Source organism: Rhinopithecus bieti, unplaced genomic scaffold (assembly GCF_001698545.2).
Source record: "Rhinopithecus bieti isolate Rb0 unplaced genomic scaffold, ASM169854v2 scaffold_33652, whole genome shotgun sequence".
NCBI classification, from domain to species: Eukaryota; Metazoa; Chordata; class Mammalia; order Primates; family Cercopithecidae; genus Rhinopithecus; species Rhinopithecus bieti.
In genome coordinates this window covers 1,801,092-1,817,385 of record NW_016814761.1, presented here as the reverse complement: position 1 = coordinate 1,817,385, position 16,294 = coordinate 1,801,092, and the positions used below count along the sequence as shown (strand labels likewise).

Here is a 16,294-nt window from a genome sequence, read left to right as displayed (position 1 = left end):
CGACCAGGCTGGAGTGCAGTGGCCGGATCTCAGGTCACTGCAAGCTAAGCCTCCCAGGTTCACGCCATTCTCCTACCTCAGCCTCCCAAGTAGCTGGGACTACAGGCGCCCGCCACCGCGCCCAGCTAGTTTTTTGTATTTTTTAGTAGAGACGGGGTTTCACCATGTTAGCCAGGATGGTCTTGATCTCCTGACCTCGTGATCCGCCCGCCTCGGCCTCCCAAAGTGCTGGGATTACAGGCTTGAGCCACCGCGCCCGGCCCATAGCTGCATTTTCATTGCTGGGACAGAGCAAAACTATCCACGCTTGATTCATTTCAAATGTGTCTGTGTACTCACTCAGTCCCAGTATCTGGGAGTTCAAAGGTGAAATCAACCCAGCCCTACTCTAGCAGTGCAGGGGAGATGGGTGGAGGGGAGGTCAGGTCCTGGATGGAGCCACTGAGTCAACCGCCTGACCAGTTAGCCCTGCTCTGGTTTCTGGCTGTACCCGACTACTCTCCTTACCCCCAGCCTCTTCCCACACACATGTACTCCCCTGTCCTGGTGAGCAGGGACCCCAGCCAGGTGCCCTGCCCCATCCAGACAGCTGGGCAGTAGTGCAGGGACAGGTGGAGAAGGGGATTGAGTGAGGGTACAGGAGTAGACAGGGGGCTCTGCACCTTCCCCTTGAGACCCATCCTTGACAGATGGGATCTCCATCAACTCCCCAGGCCCTGCCTACCCCAGCCCACAGCCCGGCAGTGCCTCCTCTCTCCCCTTCCCAGGCAGGCCCAGGAGGGGCTGGGTATGTCTTAAGGCCACAGCACATCTGGGGAGTCCATTATCTCCAACCTTGGACCAAGGCTACATAGCCAAGTTGCTGGTCCCAGAGGAGGGGACAGGAGCTGAGTCTCAGGGACTTGCCCAGGGCCACTGTGCAGAAGGTGGCAGGGTGGGGATTCTAATGTGGGGTTTTCCAGGGCTGGAGTCCCACCCACTTCAGGCTGCTCCCCACACCCCCAATTCTCTACTGGGAAGAAGACAGGGTGAGGTGGCATTGATTCAGTTGGGAACACTTCTTGCTTCTTCTCGAAGGGGATTCTAGAAAGGGGCCGACATGGCTCCTCCCCCTCCATGGGGCCCAACAGCAGGCAAAGGGCGAGACCCCTCCATGCTGACATCTGAAGGGTGCCGCCGGCCCCTAACCAGAACCCAGGCCTCAGGCTCCGTGGCCAGGTCCTCTGGCTGCCCCAGAGGCCTCCTGGGGGCCGGGAAGCATTGGCAACACGAGGATCCAAATAGGCTCTGTCTGACTCCAAATCCTACGCTGTCTCCCAGTGACTGAGAGAAGCCCACAGGTTCAATTTCACTCTCCCAACTCAAGGAGAGGAGGGAGAGAGGAGAGTGTCTTTAGGAAAGCCACAGTTGGACTCTCCCCTTGTTCACAAAACTTGACAAAACTTTTTCTTCTCCAGGGAGCTCCCATCCAACCCCACCAGGCCGGATTTAAAATTCTAAGCCCAGCTGGGCCTAGTGGCCCACACCTGTAATCCCAGCACTTTGGGAGGCCCAGGCGGGTGGATCACCTGAGGTCAGGAGTTCGAACCCAGCCTGACCAACATAGTGAAACCCTGTCTCCACTAAAAATACAAAATTAGTTAGACATGGTGGTGCATGCCTGTAATCCTAGCTACTCTGGAGGCTGAGGCAGAAGAATCACTTGAATCCGGGAAGCGGAGGTTGCAGTAAGCAGAAATTGCACCATTGCACTCCAGCCCAGGCAACAAGAATGAAACTCCGTATCAAAAAATAAAATAAAATAAATAAAGTAAAATAAATAAAATAAAATAAAATAAAATAAAATAAAATTCTAAGCCCTAGGTAGATGATTTGCACCACAAAATCTGATGCAAGGGGAAACTGCAGTGGGGCATTCTCTGATCCTGGCTCTGTGCTAGCAGCATGGTACTGTCCTTAGACACTAGAGGGCACTGTGTGTACATTCCTGCCAGGAAGAAGTCTTTCTAGGAAGAAGGAAGTAGTACTGCTTGAAATGGTACTGTGTAGTTGCACGGACAGAATTCAGAGCCCTGTATTCTCGTGGCAGACCCAGAGCTCTTTCTTCTGCACCAAGCTGTGTACCAAGCACAAAGCACATATGGAAGATGAGGCAAGAGGCTGAAGCTGAAGATGTCATGAGGACCCTTCCAACTCGGTCTCTTTATCATGCTGGTGTCCTGTGCAGCTAATATGGAGTTTTGGAAGGGGTGGCAGCTGTGGATTAGTGAGGAGGACAAGGTGGGACATTTTAAGAGGGCACCTTGGGGGGCAGGGGCAGGCCCACTCTAAGAGGAGCTCAGCTCCAAATCTTTTTTTTTGTTTTTTGTTTTTTTTTTTTTGAGACGGAGTCCTGCTCTGTTGCCCAGGCTGGAGTGCAATGGCACAATCTCAGCTCACCACAAACTCCGCCTCCTGGGTTCAAGCAGTTCTCCCGCCTCAGCCTCCCGAGTAGCTGGGATTACAGGCATGCACCACCATACCCGGCTAACTTCATATTTTTAATAGAGACTGGATTTCTCCATGTTGGTCAGGCTGGTCTCAAACTCCTGACCTCAAGTGATCTGCCCACCTCAGCCTCCCAAAGTGCTGGGATTATAGGCGTGAGCCTCCACACCCGGCTCAAAATCTTTTACACTCTTCCTGTGACTTTAAGTCCATCTTGAAATTACTCGCTAGTTCTCATTCACTTCTCTTATGGGTTATTTCAATCATTTACTCACCCAAGTTATTTAAGCAGTAGGGAGAGCAACGATTGTGCTGGGCAGAGCAGAGGTCACTATGCTGCTCCTGAAGGGCTTGCCCACTTGGTCCTGTCTTACAGAGTGTGGTGGAGGTAGCAAGGGTTGGCACTGGGGGAGAGGTGAGAAGAGTAGAGGCAGTGGGGTCAGACGGACCTGGGTTCGAGTTTGGAATCTGCCTCCCACCAGCCATAACTCCTGGGTATGTTTAAGTCCTGAGCCTTATTCTTCTTATCTCTAAAGGGCCAGAGTGATGGGAGACAGAAAGGAGGAGGGGAGGTGAGGAAAATTGGACAGAGGCTGAGCTCCCAGCCTTGTGCGTGATGGGCACTTCTGGGCTGGCCAGCCTGCCAGCCACCACTCCCAGACCTAGTCTCTCCTCTCCTTCAAAACGGAAGCCTGGCAGATGGAGAGCTGGCACTCTGGGCTCATCCATGACCTACGGTGTGACCCTGAGCATGTCACTTGTCACTTGTCCTCTTGGAATCTCCATCTGCTTATCCATCCCCTGGGAATAAGAGCTGCCACCCTGCCTACTCCCCAAGGTACTGGTGTGGCTCCAGGGGAGGGAACCTAGAGAAACACACAGAATGGGGTACCCTTGATACGACTACCCCCACTAACCTAGGAAAGTGACTTCATTCCTCTGGGACTCAATTTCCTCATCTGTAAAATGAGGACAAGACTAGTACTAACCCCATAGAGTTGTCATGCGCAAAGATGAAAGGAATTACTGCAAGGCAAGAACAGTTCCAGGTACTCAGTAAGCGCCCAATCCATGTTAGCTGTTATTATTGCTGCTGTTGTTATTATTGGCCCCTCCATGTAGCGTGGACCTATTTTACTTCTGTGTCCCTCAGAGGCAAGCACATTTGCCTGGCACAAAACACAAAGGAATGAATGCACGGATGAATGAATGAGCAAATGACTGAATGAATGAACACGCGTTTGTCATCCTTTCCTTATTCTTCCATGGTGGAGGCTTTGCACACCCCAAGCCATGCCCACAGACCCCACGTCCATCCCACCCCATCCTTTCCCCAGAAATCTGTCCTGGATGCAAAATGTACCTACAGAGAAGAAGGGGCCAGGTGGTCTCAGGTAAGTGATTCAGCTGTAGCATAAATGCTGGAGGCACTAAGGGGCCAGAGGAAGACAGACACCCAGGAAGCTGGAGCAGGGGAGGCCTAAGGAGAGGTCTCAAAATCAGCAGAGGCGAAAGAGCAGTAGCTGGGGCTCCAGTGGCCAGATGAAGCTGCCCGACATGGCGAGGAAAAGGCAGCCCGATCACCCATCCGCACCCCACAGAGAGGCTGTGAAAGGACCACATGCCTGAGAGGCCAAGCCTGCGGGACCCTCCTTCTCCCCCTCCCTACGCCCTCACCCCTCCTCAGTACTGGAGCCCTGGGAGACAGAGGGGCTGTGTCCAGTTGGAAAGTTGTTCGGAGGTGGAGATGGAAAATGGCTTTCAGCCTCCTCCCTCTGCCCTGTAACTCCCTGCTTCTGGGCTCAGCCATGAAGAAGGACTTAAACCTGGGGCTCACTCTACCCTGAAGACGGGGCTCTGTGAACCCATGCAGTGTCCTCCAGTGGGGCTGGGTGTGAAGGCCACAGGGGAAGAAGCATTCAAACCACTGCTAGTGTGCTTTGACCTTACGAAGCACCTTTCCTGTAGCAAGTCACATCACCTCACTACAATGCTCATCAGTACCCCATTTTATAGGTGAGGAAACTGAGGCTCAAAGGGGTCAAGTGAGGAAACTGAGGCTCAAAGGGGTCAAGTAACTCAGTGGCAGAATGACAGTGAAGGCCAGGCAGCTGGTCCCAGTGCCCTCTTAACCATTGAGGTGGCACTTCTGAGCCTGCCGTGCCAGGTCCTCTGCACCGGCTCAAACATGCCCACCCTGCAGAGCCACTTCCAGCCTCCATACCGGCTTGTGCCCTGGGATGTTACCTTCAAATTAGTCCCTGTTGTCTAACCCCACCATCCTCCCAGTCGAGACACGAAGGCCACATAGTCCATGAAACCCTCCAAGACTGCCACATCCAGAGAACTCTGCTTGAATCCCTGTGGCATTTGCTGCCCGTGCTGTCCTCTCAGCCCTTGGTATCAACTCCTGCTAGAGACTAATAATTAGCTTTCAGTGGATATGTGGGTATGTGTGGAAAGTCCATCTTCCCATCAAACTGAGGACAGCCCAGGGTAGAGATGTGCCTTTATAATAAGACTGGGAGTTCCTCAAGGGTGGAAACTCTATTTTTTATTATACTGGGCATTGCTCGAGGGCAGAGTGACTAAGGACATCTCTGCGGTTCCTATCATTCTAGAATTTTTTTTTTTCTTTTTTGAGACAGAGTTTTGCTCTTGTTGCCCAAGCTGGAGTGCAATGGCACGATCTCAGCTCACTGCAACCTCCACCTCCCAGGTTCAAGCAATTCTCCTGCCTCAGCCTCCCGAGTAGCTGGGATTACAGGCATGCACCACCATGCCTGGCTAATTTTGTATTTTTAGTAGAAAAGGGGTTTCTCCATGTTGGTCAGGCGGGTCTTGAAATCTCAACCTCAGATGATCCACCTGCTTTGGCCTCCTAAAGTGCTGGGATTACAGGCGTGAGGCACTGTGCCTGGTTAAATGATTCTTTTCTTTACTTGTCTTTCTTTTTCTTTTTCTTTTTTTCTTTTTTGAGATGGAGTCTCACTCTGTCACCCAGGCTGGAGTGCAGTGGCGCGATCTTGGCTCAATGAACCTCCACCTCCCGGGTTCAAGCGTTTCTCCTGCCTCAGCCTCCCGAGTAGCTGGGAGTATAGGCGAATGCCACCATGGCTGGCTAATTCTTGTATGCTTAGTAGAGACAGGGTTTCACCATATTGGTCAGGCTGGTCTTGAACTCTCGACTTCGTGATCTGCCCACCTCAGCCTCCCAAAGTGCTGGGATTACAGGCGTGAGCCATTGTGCCCGGCTAGAATGCTTTTAATCACAGTCTATAGGAACTGTAGCCATCAGTTAAATAAAGAAGCCACCCTCGTCATCACAAGCACAGCGAGGAGAACTGATTAAGCTTCCCCAAAGTCGGAGCTTCTCCCCCAGGACTCTGTGCCAGTTTCCTTTCCCTCTGGAGTTATTTCTATCCTTCCCGTTTCCCGTCTATCCCCACACTTCTATCTTCCTTCAAATAGGCCTCCCAGGAAAACTCTGAAACCTAACATTCTGTGCACCTAGCAAGGTGTACAAAGAAGCATGTGCCCCACAGGTGTTTACCAAGCATCCAGCGGTGCCTCACAAACCACACTAACAAAAGCTACAGCAGTTAATGTTCATCGCGACGCGAACTAGGGATCTCAGGATCCTGCCATCATGAAAGAGATGCGCTCTCCGAAAGATGGGCATGCTGTGTGCCGGTCCTGGAGTGCTGATGAGAAAGTCAAGCAGGATCGCTGGAAACATAAGCCCGACACGCCCACCACTGGGGCAGTTGCTATAATGGAGGCCATGCTGCCCCCCTTAGAAACAAAATCTCCACCTGAGAAGCCCACCCAATGAAACAGACTTCACCGGTGCTCTGGAGACACCAACACCAAAGCTATCAACTTGGTTATTTCCCGTTACTGCCTCCAGGAACGCCAGATTAAAACACGAGTTATCATGGCAGAAGTGTCCCCCAAATCACCTGCAGTCAACCAGCACGCCCCATTTAGATGAGAGGACTCTTCACATTCCCCAGAGGAGCCTGCGGGCTGGTTGTAAAGACGAGGGGGATTGGGGTTGAAACCCTGAAGTTTGTCCCTGACTTTACCTCCAACTTGCTGTGTGACCTTTGCTGAGTCTAAACCCCTCTCTAAGTCGCATTTTCCCTACCCCTAAAACCGAGGGGTCTTCCTGGATCTCAAAGAACAGCCTGAGAAGGGGCCTGGGCTGTATCTGATGGATAAACCCCATCTCCAGGGTTCAGGACAGTGCTGGGCATACAGTGTGGCTGGCTTTCAACAATGCCTGTTGCTGGAGAAAGGATCATTGACTGGTGGGGGTGGTGAGGAGTTTCGGAAAGGGGTACGATCCTAAGGATCCTAAGCTATGTGGTGTGCAGCACAAGCGACAGGACGCCCTGAGATCATCTGCTTCCTGTGGGGGAGGGGAAGGACCAATTTCATCACCCTCCCATTCAGCCTGGGGCCTGCCCTGCCTCCCGGGATCCCCAATCCCCTCTTTTCCTCTTAGGAGAAGGGGGTGGGGACGCCTTATCCTTCCCTTCCCCTCTCCTCCCCCAACTTCACCTCCCCTCCTCCAGCCACTCATGGGCCCCTTGTGTCTCTGGCTGGTCGCTGGGCAGCGAGAGGCCTTTCATAGTGCATTCTCCCGCTGGCCCCCTCCCCACCCTCTCTCCCCAGCAACCCCATCCTGTCGTGCCTCCATCAATCTACAGCAACCCAGCCCTCTCCAGCTGGCCTGGCTGGGCCGTTCCCAGGCAGAGCAGGTCCACAGTGGAAGGTGGTGGAAAAATGTGGACAAATTTCTGATTTGCAACACTCTGGGAAAGAGTTTATTGCCATTGTTTGAGGACGAATGTATAAATAAAGCAAGGCGAAGATGGCAGGGGGAGGCTGGTGAAAGGCAGAAAACGAGAAATTTTATGGCCATAAGGAGCGTACTCTAATGGTGATTTTTGAGGCACTGGACCATGGTAGTTACTTAGCTAAATGATTGCTGTGAAGCTGGGCGAGGTGGCTTATTTCTTAATTACTGTTATGTATTATGTCAGGCGGATGCCCCAACCCTGGAAAACTTGGTCCTGAGCGGACCTGGCTTGGAACCAGCTCCTGGTGCAGGGATGCTGGTGGGCAGATGGGAGGCTAAGTGAGGGCCGTCACCCTGCCCTGATCAGGGGAGCGATCCTGGGGTCTGCTTCATCTCCCCACTGCCCAGACTCCTGTCCCCCGAAACACCACCAAGAGAAGAAGTGAAAGAAAGACTCGAACTTAGAGCCACGCCTTCAAGATATGAATTCACTCAACACATCAGGGTTGAACACAGGGATGAGCCCCGTTCCGAGCTAGTTATGAGAGCTGTGACAGAAAATGAGACTCCAAAAGCTGTTTACAAAAGCAGCCGGGGGCTCATTCTGGCTTCCTGGCTGGGAGTCTCTGCAAAGCTATTCAGAGAGCAGGACAGCAGGTGGGAGGGGCAGCCCGAGAAGGGGGCCTGGGCTGTATCTGATGTATTCATTACCCCACCTCCAGAGCCCAGGACAACACCGGCATACAGTCGGGCTGGGGACAGGAGAGATGCCCTGACATGCTATGTCACCTTGGCCAAGTAGGTGGCCTCTCTGAGCCTCTGTTCCTTCACCCATAAAACTGGGTGGGCTGGGTGGGGCTAAATAGTCCCTTTTTGGTTCTAACATCTTAAGATGGTGCCTATTGGACACTTTCGGCTTCTTTTCATGGTTGGTGTGTGTCAGGTAAGGCAGCCACAGAGGAAAGAAGGGGGCTACTGAGGGTCTACTATGTCTCAGGAAGTCAGTGGGCACTGCATCCTTTCACAGAATCTTCACAATCATCTCATGGGAAGACGACTCTTTCAAACACTCAGAAAGATGTGGAGACTTGCTCAGATGCTAAGTAGCAAAGTCTCCTTTCAAACCCAGGTGGGGCAGACACCAAAGCCAATGAATGCATTTTAAGTAAAGCAAGCCACCTCCCCTACATCTTCTAGACGAGCTGTCAAGTGTCAGCAGCATCAGAATCACCTAGAGGGCCTCTGGAAACACAGGTTGTCGGGCCCCATGAGGGAGCTCAGGAAGTCTCATTCCCAGCAAGTTCCCAGATGATGCTGCCACTGCTGTTGGTGGGGGTGGGGGGTGGTGGTTCACAATTTGAGAACCGGTGTTCCATAGAAATGCAGAGAAAACTAGCAACAGCAAATAAGCAGGACCATGCTGCCCTGTGAAAGGGAACAAGAGCATAGGGAGAAACAAACAACCCCTCTCCCCCATCACCACAGAGGAAACAGAGGGACAGACAGCAGTGCCAAGTCCTAGCCCCTCATGGCTCCAAAGCCCTGGATCTTTTTCACGTGGAAAGGGTGGAGATGATGCCAAGGGGCCAGCTTGGAGGGGGAACTTCTTTCTCTGTGCCTGCTCCTGCAACTTGCCATGGTGGCTGTGTCATCAGATTCTTGACAGACCACAGCCTGGAAGCCTGCCTCCCTGCCTGCTCCGGGCTCTGGAGTCACCTCTTTTCACCCCTTCTCTCCATCCTGGCTCTTTCCCTAAGTCCCTTTTCTCCTCACCATCTTTCCCTTTGTGTTCAGCAATCAGGTGTGTCATTGGCAAAGAGGTAAAGAGCTGTCATAGTATCAGGAGAGTGGCCTTTAAAAAGCTGAAGTCAGGAACCACACCTGACACCTACCCTCTTCCATGAGCTGCCTTCCAGCCTCCCCTCTTGAATTACTCGGAGGAACCATGTTTCCGCTTCATCAAGATAAGGATTTTTATCTGTTTTATTCATTGCTTTATCCTCAATGCCCGGAAGAGGGCCTGGCCTACGGTAATTGCTCAACAGACATTTGTTAAAGGAATGAAAGAATTGCGTCCTCTCATATGACCAGATCTGTGCAATAAGGTGCAATGTTCCAAAGAGTTTGCTCTTCAAGCCAACATGATTGTTGGTGAGTATGTTGGGATTGTTTTGTACAGTAATTTCATTAGAGATGTATTTATGCAACAGCAGATACCTGGCCCCGTGCTGGAAGCCCCAGCTAGCCAGCTGAACCAAGAGGTTGAGGAATGACACTCTAAACCAACACAGGTACTCTCTCAAATTCCCCCTTTTGCTTCCAGATGTCTCAGCCACTCAGTGGGCCCCCAAATGCAAATGCAGCGTCTTCATTATAGCTCCAAAACACCCTCCCCTGCCCGTGGAATCCCTCATCCACCCTGGGGTTTGAGTATCTCACTGCAAAGAGTCGGACATCTTTGGAATGGGTTCCTGAAGGAGACACTTTTTAAAGGAGTTAAAATTCAATTTGATCCTGCTGTTTACGCCTTTTAAAAGTTTGATGTGTTTTAGATAAAAAACATTTTTCTGATCAATAAAAATAAAACCTGTTACTCGCACCCTGGGGCAATTATTGCTCTGAGCCCAGTTTACTGAATCTTGATCAAATAAACAATGTTATTTTCCAAAAGTGTTGCCAGCCATAGGTTAGTTACATTAAACTAGCAGGGAGGTGGTAGAATCTGAAGACGCACTGCTTCTGAGAGGGCACAAAGTCATGCTTCTAGATATTTGGGGGTGGACAAAATGTGTTCATTTAAGGAGCTGACAGTGTGGGATTGGGCTTCGTAGTTCTGAAGAGCACGTGGTCCTCTCCATGGGGATAAAACAGTGGTAACGGGTGTCCAGGATGCTCTTGCCTTATGCCAGGTACTAAGCTTTGCATTCATAATTGGCATTATTCCAAGCACTCAGAGATGGTAGGCATCAATATTAAACCAGTCCTAAGGAAGAGCCTCTGAGGGGGGCAGTGATTTATCCAAGGTCACACAGCTATATGTGGCTGGGTCAGGACTTTAACCCAGGTCCGTCAGGAGTCAGAACCCGTGCTACAGACCCCTTGCCACTCCATCTCCGTTTCACTAAGGGAGGGCAGTGAGGAGGCCTTGGAAATTGCAGCTCTGCATGTGCCAGTGCTGCTGCATCCACACTCTTTTACCTCCTCTTCCCCGCATCAGCGCCATGCTGTGCTTGCTCTAAATAGCCCTGATAGAGGCTGCATGAAAGACCAGTGCTCTGGCCGGGTGCGGTGGCTCACTCCTATAATCCCAGCATTTTGGGAGGCTGAGGAGGGCAGATCACCTGAGGTCAGGAGTTCAAGACTAGCCTGGCCAACATGGTGAAAATCCCCTCTCTACCAAAGCTACAAAAATTAGGCAGGTGTGGTAGCGTACGCCTATAATCCCAGCTACTCGGGAGGCTGAGGCAGGAGAATTGCTTGGACATGGGAGGCGGAGGTTGCAGTGAGCCAAGATCTAACCTTTGCACTCCAGCCTGGGCCACAGAGCAAGACTCAATCTCAAAATAAAACAAAACAAAAACAGTGCTGTCCAGTCTGGGGCTGCATTTGGCAGGAGGGGACGCTGCATCTGAGATAGGGATGCGTATCCTGGGAAGATGCTGCACCTTGTGCTTCCTGAAATTGATGTGGAAGGACACACACTTCCTGCCAGCCATGGTTCTGCTGGGTGGGTGCATGGTGCACCCTTACAATCCTGAGGACATTTATTTCCTATTATATCTTTCTAAACAAACAAAAAAAGTTGATATTTTATTATAAGAATCTTATGTATTCTGTAAGAGACAGGGGAATGGGATATCTTGGTGGCCTCAGAGGCTAAGCTAGACCTGTAATACCAGGATGCCAGGGGACCTGGTGGCTAGATTCAGAGGGGCAGTGGTGAAAGAAGAGGAGATGGCAAAGGGAGATTCTGGGAAGTCAAGGGTATTATCAAGGGTGCGTGGGAAGAGGAAGCTGTTAGGGTTGGATATCAGGCTGAGCACCTTGGTGAATGAGGAGGGACAGAAACAAAGACTCACGGAGTGCCCCGTATGTGCCAAGCTCTGCTCAGACATTCCCTCATTTCATCTTGACAACTACACCAACAGGAACTTTATTCTTCCTATTCTATTTAGTTATTTATTTGCTTTTTTGTTTTAAGAGACAGGGTCTTGTTCTGTCACCCAGGCTGAAGTGCAGTAGTGCAATTGTAGCTCAGTGCAGCCTCGAACTCCTGGGCTTAAGTGATCCTCCTGCCTCAGCCTCCCAAGCAGCTAGGGAACCACCATGCCTGGCTCACTTTTAATTTTTTTTTTAGAGTTAGGGTCTTGCTATGCCAGCTCCTGGCCCCGAGTGATCCTCCTGCTTCAGTCTCCCAAAGCACTGGGGTTACAGGTATGAGCCGCCACGCCTGGCCTGTTCCCATTTTAAAATGAAGAAAGTGGAGGTTCTGGTTAAGCCAGCAACCCAAAGATATAAGGCAGGGTCAAGATTCAGGATTTGAATCCAGGCCTGCTGAGCCCTCCGAGATGCTGGGAGGGAATATGTCTCTCCAAGGTCATTCTCCCAGGGCCCAACCTCCACCATCACACCCTCCTCCCACCTGGCCCACTGGGGCCTCCCAGCCCCAACCTCTGGCTTTCTTCCCCTTCCAAGCTCGGCTGTCTGCCCTCTAATTAGATTCCCCTGGAAATAAGAGTGCATTGTACAGTTCTGCTAAAGGCAAACTGATTTTACCATTTCTTTTCTTTACTCCTCTTTAATAACTCACAATGTCTCAAGGAGGTTTCACTTAGGGCCTGCACAGTGGAAAATTATTCTGTCTCTCATGCACTCATTTTTCTGTAGAGGAAAATTGAAAACTGGATTCCTTGTCCATCACTGGCCCCCTCTCTTTGCCTACCTTGTGCCCAGAATATTCTAGTCCTCTCCCGAATTGCCTTCTAGGCCCCTCTCTACCTCGAAAGCAAGTCCTGCTGCCTTCCTGCCCCACAGCTTGGAAAGGCTGGCAGGCACACTGAGCTAGGGAACAGCGAGGGGTCTTTCAGAAGTTTAGCGAGGAGGGAGGGAGCGAGGGGGTATGGGGTGCTGGGAGCCAAGCGGCTTGCCTGGCTTTGAGATGTGTTTGCCTCCAGAGAACTGGACTGACTCCAGCACTTTTGAGGCAGGAGTTGGGTGAGTTCTGAGCCTTTATTGGTCCCATCGGGTTCCCGTTAAGTGTCAGAGAGTAAATTATAAACAAATGGGTCCAATTTCCATTTCTAAAGGCGTCTCCAGCCCTGCCTTCGCGCTCTACATGTAACAGTACCTCCTCTTAAGTGGTGCCTGATGGGACAAGGAGCCAGGTGGAGGGACCCACACCGGCCCGGGCTGTCGTCTCTATGGCCTGCAGTCCTTGCCGCCTGGCTGGCACCCTCTGGTCAGGCCCTGAAGAGAGGCCAGCAAAGTTTCCGGTGTGACGGATGGACAGATAGACTGATGGACAGATGCCTGGGGCTGCAGGTCTGGGCCCTGAGTCAACAGGTTTCATGAATTAGGGGTTAAGAGCTCAGGCCTGAGGTAAAGCAAGAGTGGAGGGGTGCTTAGTGGAGAACTAGGCCTGGGCTAGGGCTGGTGGGGCCACAGCTGAGGAGGTGTGAGGGGCACAGGCAGGTTCCCTGGGCCTGGGCACTCAGGACTTTGGGAACAGAATGTCTTTGGTACCCTGGGTAGGGCAAACAAAAGCCACCTCCACCCTGCCCTGCAATGCTCCGCTCCTCAGTTGCTGCTCTCAAGATGTGGGTTGGAAACAGGAGACTCAGCCACACCCATGCAAATAATTGATTTTACAATAGTTGGGATCATTTGCTGGACACCAAGCTACAAGCACTCACTGTTGCATTTTAGCCTTGCCATGGCTCCACGAGGTAGGTACTATTTTATAGGCAGGGGGTCTAAGATGCAGAGAAATCCTCATCAGTGAAAATTTCAGCTCATAGAAAGCGCTTCCCATGTACCAGGAGGTATTAAGGGCCCTTTTCTTTTCTTTTCTTTTCTTTTCTTTTTTTTTGAGACGGAGCCTCGCTCTGTCACGCAGACTGGAGTGCAGTGGCACGATCTTGGCTCATTGCAACCTCTGCCTCCTGGGTTCAAGTGAGTCTCCTGCCTCAGCCTCCCGAGTAGCTGGCCTACAGGTGCGTGCCACCATGCCCAGCTAATTTTTGTATTTTTAGTACAGATGGGGTTTCAACATGTTGGCCAGACTGGTCTCGAACTCCTGACCTCATGATCCTTCCGCCTCAGCCTCCCTGTTAAGGGCTTTTTGTGGATTAGCTCCTTTATCCATGACAACTATGTTGCAACCATTATCATTCCATTTGCAGATAAAGAAGCCAGAGCTCAGAGAGGCCAAGCTGCTGTCCACGTCTCAAAGCTTCTAAGCAGCAGACTATGGGATTGTACTGAGGTCTGGGGCAAGCACCAGCCTTCCCTTTTGGGACAGCTTTCCAGTACAGACTTTGTCTCCAAAGCCTGAGACATCCTTTCTGCATCAAAAGAGTCGGTTCAAGCTGGGAGCAACCTGAGAGACAACCTAGTCCCAACTGGTTATCTTCTGGATGCGAATACTGAGCCCAGAGAGGGAATGTGACTTGCTAGAGGTCACCCAGCAGTCAGTGAGAGAGCTGGGACTGGTTCTCAGACACCCTGGGGGTGTATCAGTAAGAGGTGAAGGGGTGGCCAACAGCATATCTCCTGAGGGTGCCACCCTACGGTCACTGTTTTTGCTAAAACCTGAGGCCACTGACTTGGGACACCGGCTCTGGAGTTCTAAAGAGGCTACGGATTCCTCGTCTGCTCCCCTGCTCTGTGGAACCAGAGGCTGCTGCCAGCAGAATGTGGCTTTAGAGACTGAGAACTAGGTTTGAATCCTGGTGCCCTTGGGCTGCTCACTCTGCCTCTCTGAGCCCCAGCATCTAGGAGGCAGGAGGATGCTCCAGCAAAACAAACACATCAGAAAGGAGAAGGAAAAGAGAGACCCCTGTCCCTTGGCCCCCGATCCCTCCCAAGGGTCCCCGAGGAAAACTGACACAGGTGCTTACTGCATCCTCCTGGGCCCTGACATGCTGCAGGAGGAAACTTGAGGAAGCCAGGCCTGGCCTGGGAAGAACTCATCTACAGCCAGGGCAGCTGAGTCACTGTTTGCCAAAAGTTACCTAAGACGTGTTCGAACAAGAACCAGCCAGGGTCCTGCTCCAGGGCTTCCAGACACACCCGCCTGCCTCAAGCCAGCACAAAGGCAGCCCTCCTCTTAGGAAAAGTGGTGCCAGTCCCAGGAATCATTCAGGCCCAGAGAAAAGTTTATGTGAATGCACGCAAAGTATCTGGTACCAGGTAGGTGCTGCAAAAATGGGAGCTGTTAATATTTTTGTTATGTCATTATTATTATTATTATTATTATTATTTTGAAACAGAGTCTCACTCTGATGCCCAGGCTGCAGTGCAGTGTCAAGATCTAGGCTCACTGCAGCCCCGACCTCCCAGGCTTAAGGCATCCTCCCACCTTAGCCTCCTGAGTAGCTGGGGCCACAAGTACATGCCACCATGCCCAGCTAATTTTGTTTAATGTTTTGTAAAGATGGAGTCTTACTATGTTGCTAGGGCTGGTCTCTAACTCCTAATCTCAAGCAGTTTGGCTGCCCTGGCCTTCCAAAGTGCTGGGATTACAGGTGTGAGTCACCACACCTGGCCATCATTATTTTTAACAAGCATTTACTGAGCACCTACTAGGTGCCAGGCACTGCTGTCTCACACTGGTTTCTCTTCTTGTCTGCCTTACAGCTCTGTGAGATGATCCTGACAGTGCCTGCTTTGTGTGGGCCAGGACGTTGAAATTCAGAGGGTGTGACTCAGGCACCTAATGTGGCTGGAATATCCACAGCTCTGACGCTGGGCCAGAAGTTCTCAGCCTGGGCTACTCCTTGGAATCGCTCAAGGAGCTTTAAAAAATACTGCTCTACCCTCTGTCCATTTTGATTTAATGGGGCTGTGGTGCACCTTGGGCACTAGGATTTGTGAAAGCTCCCTCATATGAATCTTGTGTGCAGCCAAGGCTGAGGACCTCTGCCCCTGGGCTCCTGGGTTTTGCTTGGAATTTTGCCATATTCTACTCGGTTCCAGAGGCAGCATGGTTAGGAGACTGGGATGTGGAGGAAGCATCTTTTGATAGCTCAGCTGGGAGGCATGTAGCTAATTCTTCAGAGAAAAGGGAGGATTGGGACCTGGGCAGAGGGCATGTGTCCCACTGGCCTTGGCTTGGCAAAGTTTGGACCTTCCTCAACTCCCAGTGCTGGTTAGACCGGCTTAGGGACAGGGATCCCACATAAGTAGACAGGTGGGCCAGAGTTCCTGGGTGTGGAGTGGGAAGGTCATTGACACCATCTCCCTGCCTCTACCACATTTGTAGAGTTTTTTCCAATGGTCCTCAAATTTCCAACCCCTCAACCCAGGATTCCATGACCTGTAGATAGTAACAGGTTTGTGTTTCCTTACGTCTAATCTCAATCCCTCCACCGCATCCTCCAGTATCTACGTTCTGTGATTTGTCCTCCTGGCGCTCCAATGTTTTACGAGAATCTGGCTTCATGGGGAAACATCCGCTTTTATGGGGCTGCTGCTCCAGGGTGTGTGCAGACCAAAGCTCCTTCCTTCCCTTCCTCCCTCCCTCCTTCCTTCCTTTCCTTCCTTCTTTCCTCCCTTCTTCCCTCCCTCCTTCCTTCCTTCTTCCCTCCCTCCCTTCCTTCCTTCCTTCTTCCCTCCCTCCCTTCCTTCCTTCCTTCTTTCCTTCCTTCTTCCCTCCCTCCCTTCCTTCCTTCTTTCCTTCCTTCTTCCCTCCCTCCCTTCCTTCCCTCCCTCCCTCCCTCCCTTCCTTCTTTCCTTCCTTCTTCCCTCCCTCCCTCCTTCCTTCCTTCTTCCCTCCCTCCC

General features: G+C 51.5%; 1 protein-coding gene across 6 annotated transcripts in view; it reads right to left on the bottom strand.

The window, feature by feature from the left end:
• Positions 1 to 16,294, bottom strand: part of PAX7 (paired box 7) — a 129,083-nt gene that overhangs the window by 68,479 nt on the left and 44,310 nt on the right. Inside the window, exon 5 of one of the 6 annotated variants that reach the window (XM_017852012.1) lies at positions 14,187 to 14,192. The exons of the other annotated variants lie outside the window; for them this stretch is intronic. Coding sequence (XP_017707501.1) covers positions 14,187 to 14,192 — 6 coding nt within the window. The remainder of the gene's footprint in view (positions 1 to 14,186; positions 14,193 to 16,294) is intronic. 6 annotated transcript variants of the gene reach the window in all.